General features: G+C 42.7%; 1 protein-coding gene across 2 annotated transcripts; it reads right to left on the bottom strand.

Moving 5' to 3' along the window:
- Positions 1-1,356: 1,356 nt before the first annotated feature.
- On the bottom strand, positions 1,357-23,093 carry LOC115197634 (calphotin). 2 transcript variants are annotated; one of them, XM_029759346.1, is made up of 9 exons: positions 22,873-23,093; positions 7,722-8,868; positions 7,340-7,430; positions 6,959-7,139; positions 6,173-6,187; positions 5,898-5,981; positions 3,889-3,959; positions 2,508-2,640; positions 1,357-2,324 (listed from the first exon to the last, which is right to left on the bottom strand). In XM_029759346.1, exons 1-9 carry the CDS (start codon positions 22,939-22,941, stop codon positions 2,304-2,306), a joined length of 1,812 nt encoding a protein of 603 aa, XP_029615206.1. In that variant the 5' UTR covers positions 22,942-23,093; the 3' UTR covers positions 1,357-2,303. The 2 variants fall into 2 exon arrangements, with proteins under 2 accessions (XP_029615206.1, XP_029615207.1); XM_029759347.1 differs by lacking the exon at positions 6,173-6,187.
- Between the last annotated feature and the right edge of the window lie 185 nt (positions 23,094-23,278).

The raw sequence follows: 23,278 nt of genomic DNA, 5'->3' as shown, positions 1-23,278 counted from the left end.
TATTTATCAGGTCTTCCACTGAGGAGTTACGTGCATTAAATAGCAGAGGGATTCACAAGTTATTTACGCTTTAATTACTGGTTTCACTTACTTGTATTGATAGATAAAAAGACATTCACCTTAGTTATCCTGAATAGTTCAGCACTGGATTTGTATCTGCGCAACATGATGCGGAATGCGGACGATGGGCAATGCCCAAGTGCCAGACATGTGGCGGGTGACGAAAACATCCTCCCTTTGGCAACAAAAACATTGCGCAGCATCAATTCCTCTAGTCACACTAGTCTACAAAAACATTTCTATAGACTATTTAATAAAAACAAACAAATTAACATCGTTGGCCACTGTTATTGTAGCTACAATCAAATATATTAGCCTAGCCTACTTAGAATCTGCATAATAAAACACCACACTTCAGCATCAAATAAACCAACTGGGATACAGTAAATCATTGAAATTAAGATAAAATAAAAATGTCAAACTTGCATGTACAAGCAAATGGCGAAGCTTCGGTGCAGGTGTCCGTCTCCCCGCCCTGCAGATGAAGCGCGGATGGTGTGGTCCACCGCACCGATGCAGTTCGGAGTGGAATGGATGGAGGTGGGACGTTTCGTGCGCTCGCTTTCACCGATGTTTTTGTGCTCCGTTGCGCACTTTGCTTTTCCGTATCTATTCTGTCATCGTACCCATGCGATAATGTGCGTCTTCTCTCTTTGGAAACTTAAAGGAACTCCGAAGTGGTAGATTAGAAATCCGACATGCAACAGATAGGTAGACCTACAGTTGATTATGTACCCGGGTCGCCCGATCTCCGCATGCTGCAGTATGCGGAAAAAGGTGCGCAATCTAATGGCCAAAAAACGAGCACAGTAGACTATACGCAGTGACAAGTATCGGAAGACGATACATTTCCACACAAGCAGGCTACACTGGATGTGATTAGGTTAAAACAACAACCCTTTAAAACAGTGACATTTTGGGTCAATTGTTTACTTGTTATCCTCTCCCGAGTGGCGCAGCGGTCTAAGGCACTGCATCTTCAGTGCAAGAGGCGTCACTACAGTCCCTGGTTCGAATCCGGGCTGTATCACATCCGGCCGTGATTGGGAGTACCATAGGGTGTCGCACAATTGGCCCAGCGTTGTCTGCGTTTGGCCAGGGAAGGCCATCATTGTAAATAAGAATTTGTTCTTAACTGACTTGCCTAGTTAAATAAAGGTTGAATAAAAATAAATAAAAAGTGCGTAATTCTAACCATGTCCACAGGAGGGCAGTGCCACTCAAACAAAGCAACATTTTTATTTCCAATAAACATTCTTATAGCTGAACCAATATAAATTCCAATCTGAAGGCTGATGGGGGTTTCACAACAATTTATTGAGATCAGAACAATTCCCGTTCACAACCTCCATGAAAAAAGTGCCAAATTTGTCTTGGTTTGGTCTGTGGCGACCAAGTGTGATGTCAGGCCCAAATTACACACTACTTTTGGCCAGAGCCCTATGGGTCAGACCTCACACTTGGTCATAGTGCACTATGAAGTAGTGCACTTCATAGGGAATAGGATGTAATTTGGGACGCACACTGTCAGTTTCCACCCCCATATGTGTTTGTATTTTATAACAATAAAGAACAAAATTTAAAAAAAAAATTGCATAGGCAACATTTGTGTTTTGATATGACATTAAGGCATAGGTGCATATTAACTCAACAAACAAATAACGCACAATATCTTTCACAACTTGGCCATTCCATTATGTTTCATACTGCAGTCAACGGCAAAACCGTAATCCCAATATTTCCATTGGTGGAGATGTATAAAGCATTTTATATCCAGTCAGGGATGAGATGTCTCGCATTTCCTGTCATAGTGTAGTCATGGTAACAATGTCCATTTTCTGTCATAGTGTAGTGCGTGTGTTGCATTTCCGGTTCCATTTCCTGTCATTGTGTAGTCATGGTAACAATGTCCATTTTCTGTCAGTGTAGTGCTAGTAACACCGTCCATTTGTGTACCCAAGAACCTTATTGTGCGCTCTCCCTCACATCCTTTGACATCAGTACCAGTCTCTAGCCTGTACTGGGTCAGTCTCCTCATTCTACCTCTGACCCTCTCGGGGGGGGGGGATTAATACAGATACCATGGATGGGAGGAAGGGATGGTGGAGCAGGAGTGTCATCAGCTGTGGTGGTCATGGTCTCAGAACAGTTCAACTGGTTTTGGTGTGTCTCGATGGCTGATGGCGTCCGGCTCCTGTCCCTCTGGTTAAACAGTAACGCCATTGGTGAAAAATGAGGCTCTTCTAACCTCCAATGCTCTTAGTCTGAAAAACAAAGAAGAACGGTGCTTGACTAAAATGTCAGCTCACAACAGCGGTGTGTATGTTTCACTTTCAGTCTGTGTGTGTGTGTGTGTGTGTGTGTGTGTGTGTGTGTGTGTGTGTGTGTGTGTGTGTGTGTGTGTGTGTGTGTGTGTGTGTGTGTCAGAGAGAGAAATAAAGAGAGACCTTGTGGTTGTCCACACACTGCATGTACAAGTTGGCGATGCCAGAGCAGGTGAGGGTTTGTCCAGTGTTCTCCCTGTAGCACTTCAGGATCTGACTCTGCAGGTCACCACACACTGGCTTGACGTCAACACGCCTGGGAATAGAGAGAGATGATGGACACATCCTAATATACCATATTCTGCACCAATCAAGACAGTTTGTTTTTGTCAAAGAGAATGAGTTCACAATAAGCTACCTGGTTAAATAGTAAAGGAAATAAAAACCTTTAACCTACGGCCCAGTGTAATGACTAGCAACTGGGGGACAAAAACAGATAGTTACATATCGCAATATGATTTTTGGACGATATTATAAATCGATACTAGACTCCAAGTATTGATTTTTATTACATTTTTTGTTAGGTAGTGTTAGATAGAGCTAGTCGGCTGTATCTCGACAAAACGCTGGTATTTTTCATACTATAGCTTGTTCCCCCATCTTCTTTTTAAATAGTAATCCAACATGTTTTCAGCACTTTTATTTCCACGACTGATCAAAGCTAATTTTGTCATGCTGTCTCGTCCCTCTGCAGCAGACATACGGTGAGCAATATGTAGGACTGTGAAGGTCATGGAATTTTGGATGACGGTAATTGACCAACCAAATTACCATGGTAATAACAGTTTGAATACACACACACACACACATATGAGCATGCATGCATGCATATATATATATATATGAATAGAACGGGTGTCCGAATTCAAGTCAGTGATGGCATAATGGGTGGACTGGCGGCCATTGCGAGTGTATCCACAGGAACAAAGAAGGACATAAAAGCAGGAAGTGTACCCATCAATATTTTCTGTGATTTGTTGATTCAACTCAACTGACATAAAAAATAAAATAAAAACACATTCCATTGCATGAACCACATCAGTTAACATCATTTGAAATAACATTCTCCATTACCATGGAAATGATTGCATCACAATACCAGGCAGTCATTGTACCCATGAGTTTACCTATCAAACTGCCAGGGTTAGGAGGTTCCAAGCGCATTCAATTCATCGTTTGCTACAACACCTTGCTCGTTTCAGCAAGGGGTAACACAGTTTCATCACGTTGTTAAGAGTCCATGTTCCTGTAGAAACGGACTCAACCACACGAACACCTAACCATCCCGTCTTCAGTCAGCTGTTCGTTCGGTTATTATAACGGTCATTTTATTTCTTCATCCACAACTATCGGTAACACGGTTATTGTGCCAGTCATAGCAATGTTTGGAACATCAAATTGCAATAAAATCAAAGTATCGAACCGGCACCTAAGTATAGTGATACAATCATATTGGGAAATATGACAAATGGCAAATCCCAGCCCCAATAACAATGATACTCACTTGAAGGTGTTGTGAGCATCCTCTCTGCCCTTCTTGAAGTTCTCTGTGGTGACTTTGAAGAACTGAGCACTCTGTTAACGAGGGGAACAACAACAGCTGTTGGACTGTGGACAAGCTGTAGGACACTGGTATGACTGTGCCTACTGAGCTGTCATGCATTGTAGGGAAAGTAAGGTGGTGTGTCAGCATTTACAGTTGAAGTTGGAAGTTTACATACACCTTAGCCAAATACATTTAAACTCAGTTTCACAATTCCTGACATTTAATCCAAGTAAAAATGATTTATTTCAGCTTTCATTTCTTTCATCACATTCTCAGTGGGTCAGAAGTTTACATACACTCAATTAGTATTTGGTACTATTGCCTTTAAATTGTTTAACTTCGGTCAAATGTTTCAGGTAGCCTTCCACAAGCTTCCCATAATAAGTTGGGTGAATTTTGGCCCATTCCTCCTGACAGAGCTGGTGTAACTGAGTCAGGTTCGTAGGCCTCCTTTCTTGCACACACTTTTTCAGTTTTGCCCACAAATTCTCTATAGGATTGAGGTCAGGGCATTGTGATGACCACTCCAATACCTGGACTTTGTTGTCCTTAAGCCATAACTTTGGAAGTATGCTTGGGGTCATTGTCCATTTGGAAGACCCATTTGCGACCAGGCTTTAACTTCCTGACTGATGTCTTGAGATGTTGCTTCAATATAACCACATAATTTTCCTTCCTCATGATGCCATCTATTTTGTGAAGTGTACCAGTGCCTCCTACAGCAAAGCACCCCCACAACATGATGCTGCCACCCCCGTGCTTCACGTTTGGGATGGTGTTCTTTGGCTTGCAAGCATCCCCCTTTTTCCTCCGAACATAACAATGGTCATTATGGGCAAACAGTTCTATTTTTGTTTCATCGGACATGTCTCTAAAAAGTACAATCTTTGTGCAGTTGCAAACCGTAGTCTGGCTTTTTTATGGCGGTTTTGGAGCAGTGGCTTCTTCCTTGCTGAGCGGCCTTTCGGGTTATGTTGATATAGGACTCGTTTTACTGTGGATATAGATACTTTTGTACCTGTTTCCTCCAGCATCTTCACAAGGTCCTTTGCTGTTGTTCTGGGATGGATTTGCACTGTTCGCACCATAGTACGTTCATCTCTAGGAGACAGAACGCGTCTCCTTCCTGAGCGGTATGATGGCTGCATGGTGCCATGGTGTTTATACTTGCGTACTATTGTTTGTACAGATGAACGTGGTACCTTCAGGCGTTTGGAAATTGCTCCCAAGGATGAACAAGACTTGTGGAGGTCTACAATATTTTTTCTGAAGTCTTGGCTGATTTCTTTTGATTTTCCCATGATGTCAAGCAAAGAGGCACTGAGTTTGAAGGTAGGCCTTCAAATACATCCACAGGTACACCTCCAATTGACTCAAATGATGTCAATTAGCCTATCAGAAGCTTCTAAAGCCATGACATCATTTTCGGGAATTTTCCAAGCTGTTTAAAGGCACAGTCAACTTAGTGTATGTAAACTTCTGACCCATTGTGATACAGTGAATTATAAGTGAAGTAATCTGTCTGTAAACAATTGTTGGAAAAATTACTTGTGTCATGCACAAAGTAGATGTCCGAACTGACTTGCCAAAACTATAGTTTGTTAACAAGAAATTTGTGGAGTGGTTGAAAAACGAGTTTTAATGACTCCAACCTAAGTGTATGTAAACTTCCGAATTCAACTGTAGATGCAATGCTGCAACGCAGCATGCACAGTAATTTTGACCTGAAGAAGATCCTTTTTGGATATAAACATTGTCAATAAAAGTGGCAATTGGGAGCATATTCAGTGTGAGGGCCTTTGCTCTTTTCTAGTATTCTTCCTTAGTCCAGCACCTACCTTTAAGGATGTGCGTATGACCACAAACCTTTCTACAGTGTGTACAGTAATAACACAATATGACAGGAATAGTAACAGAGGCTGTGGCCGTGTGTGACGTTTGTATGTCAGAGTCCGTGTGTCGTGTACCTTCTCCTCCAGCTTGGCGACCTGTTCCCTGAAGAGTGCATCCTGTTTCTTCATCTGATTCTCTTTCTCCTCCAGTTTGTGGGCCTGAGAAGGACAGAGAGAATATATTTATATAACGGAGCATAAAGTAATTTCTTCTTTCCTACTAAATGACAGCCTGAGTGAGATGACAATGAAAATCAAATATTCAACACGAAAATCATATAGAACTTTGTTTTTAAGGAAATAGATAATCTTCAAGGCATGCATGAAGTAGGATCACTCCCTTGTCTTACCTTAAGCTCTATCCACTGAAACAAGATAGCAGAACAGGAAGGAAGATGAAGACGGATTGGTGAGAACTAGGATCTTTACAGGTCAAAGGGGAAACGCAGACCTCCAAGATGCAACGTCATGCTATTCTATTTCATAGCAGAAGCAAACAACAAACCATCCCTTTGGGATCTGCTCTGAACTCAACTTGCCAGCCTGGCAGTCAGGATTGAGGAAGCAGCTCTGTTTTGAACTTAACTTGCCAGCCTGGCAGTCAACTGATCTGGGTGAGCTGTATCGGCCAGCTGCAGCCAAGCTCATTAGTGGTGGCAGGGGGTAAGGAGTGGTACCTTTGCCTGTTTTCCTGGGCAAATCACCTGACTCACCCTAAGAGAACACACCAAGAGCTCATGCCAACAGAATAGGAGCAATCCAACTTGCCAAAAAACAAGCCACAAGCAGCCATGCACAAAATATTACCAACATCAGCCAGACCTTTTATGGAAACAGCTAAAACACTTACTTGCAAGGCCTTCGCAAGCATTTTAGACAGAATGAAACAATAGATAAATAAATCCAAGTACTCTGTAACATTAGTCACGATCAAACGGAAAGTATACAGACAAACCTCATACAAATATTTCAAACTACAGAAGAGCAAATACCTTTTAGTGAACACAATTAGTGGCAAATGGCTAGGTAGTTCTGGTTAAGTTGACAGACCAGTCTGACTGTACTTAGTTAGCATTTCAGGCATTTCTTATATTCAAGCTTGTACATCCACCACTGTATCTAGTGCGGTGTCTTACGTAGAGCTGGGCCATGAGTCTCTCATCCTCTGTGTTCATGCGTTCCTTCGCGATGGCCTCCATCAGGTTCTCTCCCTGCGCTGCCTTCTCCAGATCCAGGATTTTCTTCACCTCCTCCTGGATCTGGGCCTGGGCTACAGCCTGGGCCTGGGCTCTGGCCTGGACCTTTACCTCATACAGCCTATAGATAGACACAGAAGTTCAGACCTGACCATGTCCCTAAAAAGGCTATTCCTAGGACCACTTTGAAAAAGTGTATTTTACTAAGTATTTTAACTATTTTACTAAAAAGGCATTTTCAAATGAGACATTCCATTGAGCTTGTGTTTTAGTCCAGTACTCAGCTTAACCACCCTTTATTATCTATGTTGGTCTCCTCACTGTTTCTCAAACTCCTGCCGCTTCACTTTCATCTCCTCTTCCAGGCCCTTCGTTAGCTCAGCTTGGATGTGCCTCCTCAGCACTTCTTCATCTATCACCAAACCAGAAAAGAAGGAACACGTTTCATGCGAGAGGTTTGTGTAAAAAAAAAAAAAACAACAATGCTCGACTTATCAAATCATCTGAGACGTCTGAAAGGTCTATATTGAATTATGTAGTGTAGGAGTCAAACAAAGCACACACTTATGCATCATGACATGTCTCTGTCTTCATTTACGTCACTGTTGCAATTATTGCAGCCAATAAGGAATACATCATGACTACATGATTACAACCCAATAACACAAATCAATACAACTTGAATGAGAGAAAGCAGACTCACCTAATGGAGGTTGCAGTGAGATCACAGTGGGGGTCACAACAGGAGCCACGACCGGAACAGCCACGTTCTCAATGAGAGGGAGTAGTGGAATGCTGACCGTGGGTTCTACTGGGGCAGAGAGAGGAGGAGGGGAAGCTATGGGCTCTTCTACAGGGGGAGGGAGATCAGCTGGTTTGCTAGCAGCCGATGCAGTAAACAGGGTGGCCATCTCCATGGAGGGACATGGTGCTGGAGGAAGTTCCTCCATAATAGGCTCTGGGATAGGTGCTAGGACTGGGGGAGGTGGAGGTTCTGCAACAGGCGGAGGAGTAGAGACAGGTAGGGGCTCTACAGGTGGACGTGTGGGTAGGACAACCTCTTCAACAACAAGTGGTGTCGTAATGGTGACAGATTCCACAACAGGTGGCAGGACAACCGGTTCTACGAGGGTAGGTGTTGCTACTTCCTCAACCACAACAGGTGGCAGGACAATAGCTTCAACAGGTGAAGGGTCAGATTCAACCACTGGAGGCAGCACAATTGGTTCCACAGCTGGAGGAGCTAGAACCACAGGTTTCACAGGCTTAGGTGGTACTACGAGTTCTATAGGGACAAGTGGGATAATAGGTTCAGCCAGTGTCGGCAGAACTACAGGTTCCTCAGTGGTAGGGGTACATAGGAGTACAGGTACTGGTTTTTCGATTGGTGGAGATGGAGCCAAAGATGGCACTATAGGTTCTAAAGGCACCAGAGGAAGTATGGGTTCTGCCCCTTGAGGAAGCACTTTGGTATCTAGAGGTGGAACAATAGGTTCAACAGCTGGAGCTCGGACTATCGGTTCCTTAGGTGGAGAGGGAGGTGTGGGTAGGGCCGCAGGTGGAGGGGGAGCAGAGACAAATGTGACAGGAGGTGGAGGAGTAAGCTTTACTGGCTGAACAGGGGGAGACGGAGGTGTGGGTAGGACTGCAGGTGGAGGGGCTGTGGGGATAAACAGGGAAGGGGGGACCAGAAGGGGGACCAAATGATCGACTGTGGGGGCCGGTGTGGACAGAGGGACCACATGTTCTGTCGAGTGCGTGGAAGCAGGTCCATTCTGCTGTGAGCGAGGATGGACAACCTTCTGGGCCTGGCACTCCTCTCTCATTCGATTGATGACTTTGTCAGTCAGCTGTCATGGAAAGAAGGCAAAAGGTCAACAATCATCAGGCATAACATTTTTCTAGAAACACAGCACTAGACTGTACTAAAGATAATACAATTAGATTTGTGTGCCATGTAAATCACCTAACACAGATAGCTTAGATTGGTGTAGCACCCCCCAGCTCCTGCAAAGACGTGCATAAGCTTACACCCCGGAAAAGACTGGGAACTTTCTCTATTAGATTTGCTCAACTCTTGGGTCCTCGATCCTCCATTCTCTCTAGACTCCTTTTGAGAGAAAGGTCAAAAGGTCAATCGAGGAGAGGCGGCAAGGAGAGGGAAAGCGGACGAAAATACGCTTGTATGAAACTCCTCCAATTGCGCGTCCTCAGGCAAATTATCTTTACAGGATAGATTTCCAAAATAAAATGTATAAAGTGATAAAAAACAAAAAGGTAGCTAGTTGTGCAAGACATTCAGCAGATAGAAGGATACGTTGTTCCACAAGATGATTGTTCTAGGTCCCAACAAACAAAAGAGATCTTCTGTTGAATCTGACAATTAATCTGGATGGTTGTACAGTCGTCTCAAATAAAACTGTGAAGGACCTCGGCATTACTCTGGACCCTGATCTCTTTTGACGAACATATCAAGACTGTTTCAAGGACAGCTTTTTTTCCCCATCTATGTAACATTGCAAAAATCTGTGCAAAAATGATGCAGAAAAATGTATCCATGCTTTTGCCACTTTTAGGTTAGACTACGGCAATGCTCTACTTTCCGGCTACCCGGATAAAGGACTAAATACACTTCAGTTAGTGCTAAATACGGCTGCTAGAATCCTGACTAGAACCAACATTTTTATCATATTACTCCAGTGCTAGCCTCCCTACACTGGCTTCCTGTTAAGGCAAGGGCTGATTTCAAGGTTTAACTGCTAACCTACAAAGCATTACATGGGCTTGCTCCTACCTATCTTTCCGATTTGGTCCTGCCGTACATACCTACACATACGCTACGGTCACAAGACGCGGGCCTCCTAATTGTCCCTAGAATTTCTAAGCAAACAGCTGGAAGCAGGGCTTTCTCCTAAAGAGCTCAATTTTTATGGAATGGTCTGCCTACCCATGTGAGAGACGCAGACTCAGTCTCAACCTTTAAGTCTTTACTGAAGACTTATCTCTTCAGTAGGTCCTATGATTGAGTGTAGTCTGGCCCAGGAGTGTGAAGGTGAACGGAAAGGCACTAGAGCAACGAACCGCCCTTGCTGTCTCTGCCTGGCCGGTTCCCCTCTCTCCACTGGGATTCTCTGCCTCTAAACCTATTACAGGGGCTGAGTCACTGGCTTACTGGTGCTCTTCCATGCCGTCCCTAGGAGCGGTGCGTCACTTGAGTGGGTTGAGTCACTGACGTGGTCTTCCTGTCTGGGTTGGCGCCCCCCTTGGGTTGTGCTGTGGCGGAGACCTTTGTGGGCCATTGTCACGAGAATTTCTAGTTCCAATGATATTAACTCAAAACTCACGATATACTTTGACCAATTCCCCAGGGGTTGTAAGGCCCCGGTTAATAGAAGAATTTGACAAAGTCCCAGAAGTCTGCAAAAGGTTAGTTTTTTTATTCAGAGAGCTCTCCCAATCATACAAGCACATAGCCTTTTATACCTCACATTTGGTCATACCATATGTCATACCCCTTATAAATGCCCCTCCTCTTCTTTAACACTGTCAATGCTTATTTACAAGTCTTCTTCCAACACATACATACATACATACATACATACATAATCTACTGCAAGCCTAATGGTTTCTCCCCTCCCTGGGTGTGGAGACCTCTTTCCTGTTATCAGTTTCACAGTGGTCACAGGTTGTCTGTCACAAGCTGTTAACCTGTTTGGGATAGGGGGCAGTATTTTCACGGCCGGATAAAAAAACGTACCCGATTTAATCTGGTTACTACTCCTGCCCAGAAACTAGAATATGCATATAATTAGTAGATTTGGATAGAAAACACTCCAAAGTTTCTAAAGCTGTTTGAATGATGTCTGTGAGTATAACAGAACTCATATGGCAGGCCAAAACCTGAGAAGATTCCATACAGGAAGTGCCCTGTCTGACAATTTGTTGTCCTTCTGTAGCATCTCTATCGAAAATACAGCATCGCTATTATACGAGAAAAATAGCATAAAAATTGATTTTAAACAGCGTTTGACATGCTTCTAAGTACGTTAACTTCTTGGGGCTATGTGGGACGTTAGCGTGCCACCCGTGGCGCACCCTATCAACAGCAGGTGTATTTCAAGAGCGGCAAATTTGAAACCAAATAAATGTCAAAATTCAAGTTTTTCAACTATCTGGCACCCTTTGAAAGATAAACATCTCCTTAATCTAACCACGTTTTCCGATTTCAAAAAGGTTTTACGGCGAAAGCATAAAGTTAGGTTATGTTAGGAGAGTACATTGACAATAGCTGTGTGTAGTGTATTGTCAATTCAAAGACAGGCGTCACCAAAACCATAAAATCAGCTAAAATTATGCACTAACCTTTTACAATCTCCATCAGATGACACTCCTAGGACATTATGTTAGACAATGCATGCATTTTTAGTTCTATCAAGTTCATATTTATATCTAAAAACAGTGTTTTACTATGGCGTTGATGTTCAGGAAATCGTTTCCCTCCAATACCGGCAGTCAAGTCATCACAACAAAATAATTAATTAATATTAGAAAACATTGGTAAAATATTATATTGTCATTCAAAGAATTATAGATTTACATCTCTTGAACGCAATGGACTTGCCAGATTTAAAATTAACCTTACTGGGAAATCACACTTTGCAATAATCTGAGCACTGCGCCCAGAAAAATACGCATTGCGATACAGACTAACCGCCATGTTGGAGAGATCTAAAATCGAAAAAATACTATGTAAATAACCCATTACCTTTGATTCTCTTCATCAGATGTCACTTCCAAAGAATCCCAGGTCCATAACGAATGTAGTTTTGTTCAAAAAAGCTCATAATTTATGTCCAAAAACCTCCGTGTTGTAGCACATGATCTAAGCCAGCCGGACTTCACTTCACTTCAAGAACGGAAAAAATATATTTTCGTTCGTTCAAACATGTCAAACGTTGTATCGCATAAATCATTAGGGCCTTTTTTAACCAGAACATGAATAAAATTCAAGGCGGACCATTGGGTTCTCTTTTAAAACGTTTCGGAATGAGAGTACCCACCATCAAATCGCACGCCAGGTGTCTAATGGGCCATCGCCGTTCCAACGCTCTTCTTCAGTCAGATCTCACTGTAGAAGACTCAAAACACTTTGTAAAGGCTGGGGACATCTTGTGGAAGCAATAGGAAGTGCCAAAATATTCCTCCTTCCCTTTGTTTTTCAGTGGTATAAGCTTAAAGTCAATTCAACACATCAGGTATCCACTTCCTGTCAGAATCTGTCTCAGGGTTTTGCCTGCCAAATGAGTTCTGTTATACTCACAGACACCATTCAAACAGTTTTTGAAACTTTAGGGTGTTTTCTATCCATATATAATAAGTATATGCATATTGTAGTTACTGGGTAGGATTAGTAACCAGATTAAATCGGGTACATTTTTTTATCCAGCCGTGAAAATACTGCCCCCTATACCCTAACAGGTAAATGGAATATTTTTTATTTTTTTGTCACGAAATGCGCTTGCGCGTTACCCTTCGGATAGTGACCTGAACGCACGAACAAAACGGAGGTATTTGGATATAACTATGGATTATTTTTAACCAAAACAACATTTGTTGTTGAAGTAGAAGTCCTGGGAGTGCATTCTGACGAAGAACAGCAAAGGTAATCCAATTTTTCTAATAGTAATTCTGAGTTTAGTGAGCCCCAAACTTGGTGGGTGTCAAATTAGCTAGCCGTAATGGCCGAGCTATGTACTCAGAATATTGCAAAATGTGCTTTCACCGAAAAGCTATTTTAAAATCTGACACCGCGATTGCATAAAGGAGTTCTGTATCTATAATTCTTAAAATAATTGTTATGTATTTTGTCAACGTTTATGATGAGTAATTTAGTAAATTCACCGGAAGTTTGCGGTGGGTATGCTAGTTCTGAACATCACATGCTAATGTAAAAAGCTGGTTTTTGATATAAATATGAACTTGATTGAACAAAACATGCATGTATTGTATAACATAATGTCCTAAGAGTGTCATCTGATGAAGATCAAAGGTTAGTGCTGCATTTAGCTGTGGTTTTGGTTTTTGTGACATATATGCTTGCTTTGAAAATGGCTGTGATTATTATTTTTGGCAGGGTACTCTCATGACATAATCTAATGTTTTGCTTTCGCTGTAAAGCCTTTTTGAAATCGGTCAATGTGGTTAGATTAACGAGAGTCTTGTCTTTAAAATGGTGTAAAATAGTCATACGTTTGAGAAATTGAAGTTATAGCATTTTTTAGGTATTTGTATTTCGCGCCACGCGATTCCACGGGCTGTTGACCAGAGAGGTTAATGAAGGAAAACTGAAATCCGTTTTACCTCATTTCTACCAGTATGTCACATGTGCAGCTAGAGGAGAAAAAAAAATATATATAAAAAAAAACAACTCAGATCATCTTTACATACATGAAGGGAACATTTCGGCATTTGCTGTATGGTTGATGAGAAAGTTCATATTGCAAATGTACGGTCCCTTACTAGACGTCCGCGAACGTTTGTAAAATTCGCGGACGGCGTCGGGCCGTGCACCGGGGCCGGATCTTCCGGGAGTCATCGAACGGAGTCTCTCGGACATTCGGTTTTGTTTTATAAAATGTTCAAATTTTTGTCATTTTTCACCTGTCCCGGATTATACCACAAGAGGGCGAATGGAATCATATTGCAAATGTAACAAACATCACCAATCACAACGTGGCCTTTTCTCCTAAACGGAAAATACTTCGAAGACGAAACTTGGTGAGCATTGGTTTGGCATAATGGGCAGTTGGCCCCGAACAAGATGGAGACGAGGCCTCAACGCTTTTTGAGTTAAGGCCATTTTTCTGGGATTAAAAGGTAAAAAAATTAAATAGAGCGCTAATTTGACCGCTTCACATCAAAGTACATGAGCCGACGGTGTCAGGAAAAAAAGAACCAGACATTTATCTATCGTCATTTAACTTGTTAGGGCTAGGGGGCAGTATTGACACGGCCGGATAAAAAAAGTACCCGATTTAATCTGGTTACTACTCCTGCCCAGTAACTAGAATATGCATATAATTATTGGCTTTGGATAGAAAACACCCTAAAGTTTCTAAAACTGTTTGAATGGTGTCTGTGAGTATAACAGAACTCATTTGGCAGGCAAAAACCTGAGAAGGTTTCATGCAGGAAGTGGCCTGTCTGACAAGGTGTTGTTGTTCTTGCTTCTGTTTATTAAAGAGTCAGGATCTTAGCTGTAACGTGACACTTCCTACGGCTCCAATAGGCTCTCAGAGCCCGGGAAAAACCTGAACGATGACGAGGCAGCCTCTGGCTGAAACACATTATCGCCTTTGCCAAGTGGCCCATCAGAGGACAAAGTGCTTACGCTCGTGTCCGAGTCGACCCAGTGATAGATTTTCTTTCGGCTGTTTACCTAATTGCAGATTCCCGGTCGGAATATTATCGCTTTTTTTACGAGAAAAATGGCATAAAAATTGATTTTAAACAGCGGTTGACATGCTTCGAAGTACGGTAATGAAATATTTAGAAATCTTTTGTCACGAAATGCGCCGTGCGCGCGACAGTTATTTACCATTGGGATCGTGTCTAGAACGCACAAACAAAACGTCGCTGTTGGAACATAACTATGGATTATTTTGGACCAAACCTACATTTGTTATTGTAGTAGAAGTCCTGGGAGTGCATTCTGACGAAGAACAGGAAAGGTAATCAAACTTTTCTAATAGAAAATCTGACTTTGGTAAAGGCTAAACTTGGTGGGTGTCTAAATAGCTAGCCCTGTGATGCCGGGCTATCTACTTAGAATATTGCAAAATGTGCTTTCACCGAAAAGCTATTTTAAAAATCGGACATATCGAGTGCATAGAGGAGTAATGTATCTATAATTCTTAAAATAATTGTTATGCTTTTTGTGAACGTTTATCGTGAGTAATTTAGTAAATTGTTAGTAAATTCATCGGAAGTTTGCGGGGGGTATGCTAGTTCTGAACGTCACATGCTAATGTAAAAAGCTGTTTTTTGATATAAATATGAACTTGATTGAACAAAACATGCATGTATTGTATAACAATGTCCTAGGTGTGTCATCTGATGAAGATCATCAAAGGTTAGTGCTGCATTTAGCTGTCTTCTGGGTTTTTGTGACATTATATTCTAGCTTGAAAAATGGGTGTCTGATTATTTCTGGCTGGGTACTCTGCTGACATAATCTAATGTTTTGCTTTCGTTGTAAAGCCTTTTTGAAAATGGACAGTGTGGTTAGATTAACGAGAGTCTTGTCTTTAAATAGCTGTAAAATAGTCATATGTTTGAGAAATTGAAGTAATAGCATTTCAAAGGTATTTGAAAATCGCGCCACAGGATTCAACTGGCTGTTACGTAGGTGGGACGAATTCGTCCCGCCGGTCATAAGGAAGTTAAGAGAAATCGGACAATGTACAATTGGTGATATAAAAAAAAGAAGTTTTTCCCCAAAAAAAGTTAGATCCAGTTGCAGCATGTTCAGATGAATCCGTTAAGGCGGGTGTCGGAGCTCTGTGAGATTTCTGTGATTTTCTGAAATAACACACACTCGTTCAACCTTCTGTAAATAAGTCAGTTCTTAACGTAAAGACTTAAAACTCAATATTCTATAAGAGCCTAACCCAAGGAGGATATGTGTTCACTTTCAGCTTCCTGTGTCAACCAGAAGTGCCTTAAAATGGTGTCATAGGGGCTGTTTCGAAGGGTTCAAAAGGTCAGATCTTTCCACAACTTCATATGTGTGATTAGGCAACCCTCATGAACTGTAAATCAGTCATTTATCCCATCAGATTTCCAAGAAAAGCTCTCTCACACACACACACACACACACACACACACACACACGGAGTGACAGAGTGCGGTGCTTAAAGACACACAGAGCCTGCAATGGCATTACCATTATCTCTAGGCTGTGCCGAGTTCAACGAGATGCCCCGCTTGACCGTAGCTTGCTCGGTCTAAGCGCAGCGACCGTGAGAAAAAGTAGGCCCAAAATGAAGCCTGGCCCTAAATTTCAAGTGCTTTTGGGTGACAGCGGCGGAACCGTTAGGGTTAGAAGCACAATTCGACCTCAGGAATGTTCCTGAGGTCCTCCCGATCTGTGCAAGCCTAACCTTGACCATGTGGCATTAACCTGTTAAGGCTAGGGGGCAGTATTTACACGGCCGGATAAAAAACGTACCCGATTTAATCTGGTTACTACTCCTGCCCAGTAACTAGAATATGCATATAATTATTGGCTTTGGATAGAAAACACCCTCAAGTTTCTAAAACTGTTTGAATGGTGTCTGTGAGTATAACAGAACTCATATGGCAGGCAAAAACCTGAGAAGATTCCATGCAGGAAGTGGCCTGTCTGACAAGTTGTTGTTCTTCTTCTTGCCTCTGTTTATTGAAGACTGAGGATCTTTGCTGTAACGTGACACTTCCTACGGCTCCCATAGGCTCTCAGAGCCCGGGAAAAAGCTGAATGATATCGAGGCAGCCCCAGGCTGAAACACATTATCGCTTTTGACAAGTGGCCGATCAGAGGACAATGGGCTTAGGCGTGTGCCCGAGTCGACCCCATGCTTTATTTTCTTTTGTCTGTTTACCTTAACTCTTACATCTAGATGTTCCGCTAGCGGAACACCTGCTCCAATATCCAATGATGGGTGTGGCGCGAAATACAAATTCCTCTAAAATCCCAAAACTTCCATTTTTCAAACATATGACTATTTTACAGCTATTTAAAGACAAGACTCTCGTTAATCTAACCACACTGTCCATTTTCAAAAAGGCTTTACAGCGAAAGCAAAACATTAGATTATGTCAGCAGAGTAACCAGCCAGAAATAATCAGACACCCATTTTTCAAGCTAGCATATAATGTCACAAAAACCCAGAAGACAGCTAAATGCAGCACTAACCTTTGATGATCTTCATCAGATGACAACCCTAGGACATTATGTTATACAATGCATGCATGTTTTGTTCAATCAAGTTCATATTTATATCAAAAACCAGCTTTTTACATTAGCATGTGACGTTCAGAACTAGCATACCCCCCGCAAACCTCCGGTGAATTTACTAAATTCCTCACGATAAACGTTCACAAAAAACATAATTATTTTAAGAATTATAGATACAGAACTCCTCTATGCACTCGATATGTCCGATTTTAAAATAGCTTTTCGGTGAAAGCACATTTTACAATATTCTCAGTAGATAGCCCGGCATCACAGGGCTAGCTATTTAGACACCCACCCAGTTTAGCCTTCACCAAAATCAGATTTACTATTAGAAAAGTTTGATTACCTTTCCTGTTCTTCGTCAGAATGCACTCCCAGGACTTCTACTTCAATAACAAATGTAGGTTTGGTCCAAAATAATCCATAGTTATGTTCCATCAGCGACGTTTTGTTCGTGCGTTCTAGACACTATCCCAATGGTAAATAAGGGTCGTGCGCATGGCGCATAATGTGACAAAAGATTTCTAAATATTTCATTACCGTACTACGAAGCATGTCAACCGCTGTTTAAAATCAATTTTTATGCCATTTTTCTCGTAAAAAAGCGATAATACACACACACACACACACACACACACACACACACACACAGCTAGGACATAGTGACACAGTGTGGGGCTTAGAGACATACAGTGCCTGCAATAGTTACCTTCATTCGAACGATCAAAGAACCGTCAGACCTAGAGCTCTGAAACTTTAGAAACCTGTTCTAGAGCTCAAGTCGATATTGCATGGTGAGTTAAGTGGCTCTAGACGGTTCTCAGACCAAGAAACAGCCTCGTACATTTGCAATATGTTCAATTCATTTTGACATCACGAAAATGACGACATTTACAAATGTCCCAGAGTCGCAAGACTAGGTGCATTGAAACCACCTCGGCCCATAGAGACGGACCCCAAGGTTTGTCCGATAGCTCATTCAAGGACCCCGTAGCAACGCCCGGAAAAAAGTGGATTTTCAGCACCAATTAAGGTCATTGCTCGGGCACCGAATGATCTATCGAGCCGAAACTCGGGATTTGGGGTCGCCTCACATAGGCCTACACATAATGTCAGAGCTGGACCCGCAGCTAGAACATGTTTTACATTTTTATTATGGTTTAATCTGAAGGCGCTGTGAATTATGGGCCTGCTCTGATATGTGATAGTTGGCTTCTAAACGAGTTGGAAAAAGTGGGTTTGGTGTCAGATGGTATCAGTTTGGTGTCAGAATGATGTCTAATTGACTGATGGAGTCCCACTTCTCTCATGTCACCGTCGAGCAATAGAGAGGAACCACTAGCACTGCCCGGCCATCTCGAGTTCATCGGGCCAGTCAATTTTGCATTTCTGCAGTATTTTTGAGCATGTCAAATTCGTGACGGTAATGGTCATTTTGGACGTTTTTCAAAACATTGTTGTTTTTTTAACGGAGTCCCACTTCTCCCTCATCATACATGACAAATAGACCATCTAGGTTGATTCATGGCTTAACATATATCATTTGGGCAGTATAAATGCCATTTGGACATGGTTCACTGACTTTTGGGTTTGGAAACCGACTTCCTATGATCGTACATGGCAAATGGACAAACATCCTGATTTGGCACATTCAATACTTTCATACATGTATAATTGACAAAAAAATAATTGGAAATTTCATTTGGACATTTCTTATGGCATTTGGGGAAAAAAAGAAAAATTGTCACTTTTGACTTCCTATGAAATCATAAGGCATATGTTTTGTCCATTTGCAACATGTACAAGCAAAAAAATGTATGTCAATAAAATATGTCAAAAGTATGTTCATACAGTTCTTATACATGTGTAATTGACAATTATTTTTTTTTAAATACACTGCTCAAAAAAATAAAGGGAACACTTAAACAACACAATGTAACTCCAAGTCAATCACACCTCTGTGAAATCAAACTGTCCACTTAGGAAGCAACACTGATTGACAATACATTTCACATGCTGTTGTGCAAATGGAATAGACAACAGGTGGAAATTATAGGCAATTAGCAAGACACCCCCAATAAAGGAGTGGTTCTGCAGGTGGGGACCACAAACCACTACTCAGTTCCTATGCTTCCTGGCTGATGTTTTGGTCACTTTTGAATGCTGGCAGTGCTTTCACTCTAGTGGTAGCATGAGACGGAGTCTACAACCCACACAAGTGGCTCAGGTAGTGCAGCTCATCCAAGATGGCACATCAATGCGAGCTGTAGCAAGAAGGTTTGCTGTGTCTGTCAGCGTAGTGTCCAGAGCATGGAGGCGCTACCAGGAGACAGGCCAGTACATCAGGAGACGTGGAGGAGGCCGTAGGAGGGCAACAACCCAGCAGCAGGACCACTACCTCCGCCTTTGTGCAAGGAGGAGCAGGAGGAGCACTGCCAGAGCCCTGCAAAATGACCGCCAGCAGGCCACAAATGTGCATGTGTCTGCTCAAACGGTCAGAAACAGACTCCATGAGGGTGGTATGAGGGCCCGACGTCCACAGTGCTTACAGCCCAACACCGTGCAGGACGTTTGGCATTTGCCAGAGAACACCAAGATTGGCAAATTCACCACTGGCGCCCTGTGCTCTTCACAGATGAAAGCAGGTTCACAATGAGCACATGTGACACATGTGACAGACGTGACAGAGTCTGGAGATTCCGTGGAGAACGTTCTGCTGCCTGCAACATCCTCCAGCATGACCGGTTTGGCGGTGGGTCAGTCATGGTGTGGGGTGGCATTTCTTTGGGGGGCCGCACAGCCCTCCATGTGCTCGCCAGAGGTAGCCTGACTGCCATTAGGTACCGAGATGAGATCCTCAGACCCCTTGTGAGACCATATGCTGGTGCGGTTGGCCCTGGGTTCCTCCTAATGCAAGACAATGCTAGACCTCATGTGGCTTGAGTGTGTCAGCAGTTCCTGCAAGAGGAAGGCATTGATGCTATGGACCGGCCCGCCCGTTCCCCAGACCTGAATCCAATTGAGCACATCTGGGACATCATGTCTCGCTCCATCCACCAACGCCACGTTGCACCACAGACTGTCCAGGAGTTGGCGGGTGCTTTAGTCCAGGTCTGGGAGGAGATCCCTCAGGAGACCATCCGCCACCTCATCAGGAGCATGCCCAGGCATTGTAGGGAGGTCATACAGGCACGTGGAGGCCACACACACTACTGAGCCTGATTTTGACTTGTTTTAAGGACATTACATCAAAGTTGGATCAGCCTGTAGTGTGGTTTTCCACTTTAATTTTGAGTGTGACTCCAAATCCAGACCTCCATGGGTTGCTAAATTGGATTTCCATTGATTATTTTTGTGTGATTTTGTTGTCAGCACATTCAACTATGTAAAGAAAAAAGTATTTAATAAGATTATTTCTTTCATTCAGATCTAGGATGTGTTGTTTAAGTGTTCACTTTATTTTTTTGAGCAGTATAAATGTAAAAAAATACTAACAAAAAAGAAGTAAAAAAATTCGAAAGAATTTCGAAAAACGATCCAGAAAGCACTTAAGGGGGTGATAAGTTTTCGAAAATGTTTTCAAAATTTGACTCTTGGGTGTTGACTTGTGTTACATTTGCAATATGAAAATCCACGATGGAGCACGCTCGCCATCTATAGGATTTTTGGGGTGTGACACTTGGCATTTGCCATATGAAATTTGCAATATGATTTGGATGAATGTGGACCAAATTGGGTGGTATTGTCCATTGTGTGTATGATTCGTGCGGTGCCAATATGTTCCCATTCATTTTTGTCCATTTCATGGGGGTCTTCCCTTACTTCACACACAGAGACACATACAAAGCTCTCCTTCACCCTCCATTTGGTAAATCTGAACATAACTCTATCCTCCTGATAGCTGCTTACAAGCAAAAACTCAAAGTCCCAGCTCAATAAGGAAGCGTTCTGATGAAGCAGATTCTAAGCTACAGGACTGTTTCACTAGCACAGACTGGAATATGTTCCGGGATTCATCCGATGGCATTGAGGAGTTTAACACAGTCACCGGCTTCATTATAAGTGCATCGACGAAGTCATCCCCAAGGTGACCGTACATACATATCCCAACCAGAAGCCATGGATTCCAGGAGACATTTGCGCTAAGCTAAAGGTTAGAGCTTGCAAACTATCACAGATTACAAAGGGAAACGCCGCTGTGAGCCTACCAGACGAGCTAAATGCCTTCTATGCGCGCTTCGTGGCAAGCAAAACTGAACAAAGCATGAGAGCACCAGCTGTTCCAGACAATTGTACTTGATCACGCTCGCTGTAGCCAATGTGCGTAAGGCCTTTAAACAGGTTAATTTTCACAAGGCCGCAGGGCCAGACAGATCACCAGTATGCGCTGGACACATGCCAGCTGGTTGCACTGACATTTTCAACCTCTCCCTGACCCAGTCTGTACCTACATGTTTCAAGCAGACCACCATAGTACCTGTGCCCAATAACGCTAAAGTATCCTGCCTAAATGACTCCCACCACCATAGCACTCACATCTGTAGCCATGAAATGCTTTGAAAGGCTGATCATGGCTCACATCAACACCATCCTCCCAGAAACCTTGGACCCACTTCAATTCGCATACCGCCCCAACAGATCCGCAGATTACGCAATCTCTATTGCACTCCACACTGCCCTTTCCCACCTGGATAAAAGACCATCGAGAGCATGCTGACTGGTTGCATCACCGCTTGGTATGGCAACTGCTTGGCATCTGACCACAAGGCGATACAGATGGTAGTGAGTACGGCCCAGTACATCACTGGGGACAAGCTTCCAGGCGGTGTCAGAGGAAGGCCCTAAAAATGTTCAAAAACTCCAGCCACCCAAGTCATAGACTGTTTTCTCTGCTACCGCACGGCAAGCGGTACCGGAGCGCCAAGTCTGGGACTAAAAGGCTCCTTAACAGCTTCTACCCCCAAGCCATAAGATTGCTGAATAGTTAAGCAAATAGTAACCCAGACTATTTGCATTGCCCCCCTTATTTTATTATAATTTTTTGCACCGACTCTCTTGCAACAGACTTGATGTCAACTCACTGGACTCTAACCACACACACACACACACACACATTCCTTCACATATGCTGCTGCTATTCTCTATGCTTAGTCACTTTACCCCTACCTACATATTACCATAATTACCTTGACTAACCAGTACCACTGCACATTAACTCGGTATATAACCTCGTTATTGTTATTTTATTGTGTTACTATTTTCTCTAGTTTATTTAGCACATTTTTCTTACTTAAAAAAAAAAACACTCGGCATTGTTGATTAAGGGCTCCTAAGTAAGCATTTCACGGTAATGTCTTCGCCTGTTGTATTCTGTGCATGTGACAAATACAGTCCAAATTCAAATTGTAACTGAAGTTACATTGCAAAATTACTGCAGTATTATCAGCAAACACTACACTCCCGACTCACTGAGGAGAGAGGATGGAGGGCGGGGACGGACTTTTCCCCAAATTAGAAAAGGCCTGGGTAATTTGGGGGGCGTAGTAGCATATTGTTTTCAAATCAAATGGTTGTGCAACGTGTAAAAACTGGCTGTTTGCCCGCTTATGAAAATACATAGATTTTGATTTACTTGGAAAGTAAACGTGCTGATGAGGCTGTTGGAAGAAGCCTATGCATCGATGCTTTTCACGAATTTGGTACGTTTCAGTATTTTGGCATACTACCGACATTCGACAAAAACAACATAACTGAAACTACTGAAATAATACGGTTTTCTGTAACTAATGACTAAGGGCGCATAACATTATTGCATGTTTTTGGGTTACATAAACTTTGTCCCTCGTTGCTCACTCACCCTAATGCCCTTCACAAAAGTAACGTGGTCGTCTTCATACGAGACGTGGCTGCTGCTGTTGCCTCCCATCCTTTTCGTACAGACAGAGTGCCTAAAATGTTATTGAGAAATGTGCAGGTAGGTTTGGTGTAAATCTTGTACCACAACGTGGGTCTTCGGACCGAGACCACGCCGCCCAGTTTAATCTCACAGCTCCGATACAAACACAACCGCAAGTGCCTGCCCTTCCCACTTTAGAGTAATGTTTATTGGTCATTTCTATTGGCTGAGAAAAGGCGTCTTGAACAAGACCCCTTTCCATTGGTCTTCATTTTCACGGAAACTATGACGTAAGAAGTACAGTATGTCCCATTATCAGGGACTCATGTTATGGAAATACACGTACAGAGAAACGTAATATATAGAA

Source organism: Salmo trutta, chromosome 7 (assembly GCF_901001165.1).
Source record: "Salmo trutta chromosome 7, fSalTru1.1, whole genome shotgun sequence".
Taxonomy (NCBI): domain Eukaryota; kingdom Metazoa; phylum Chordata; class Actinopteri; order Salmoniformes; family Salmonidae; genus Salmo; species Salmo trutta.
Note: the sequence above shows the minus strand (reverse complement) of the source record. Positions and strands in the feature narration are given on the sequence as shown.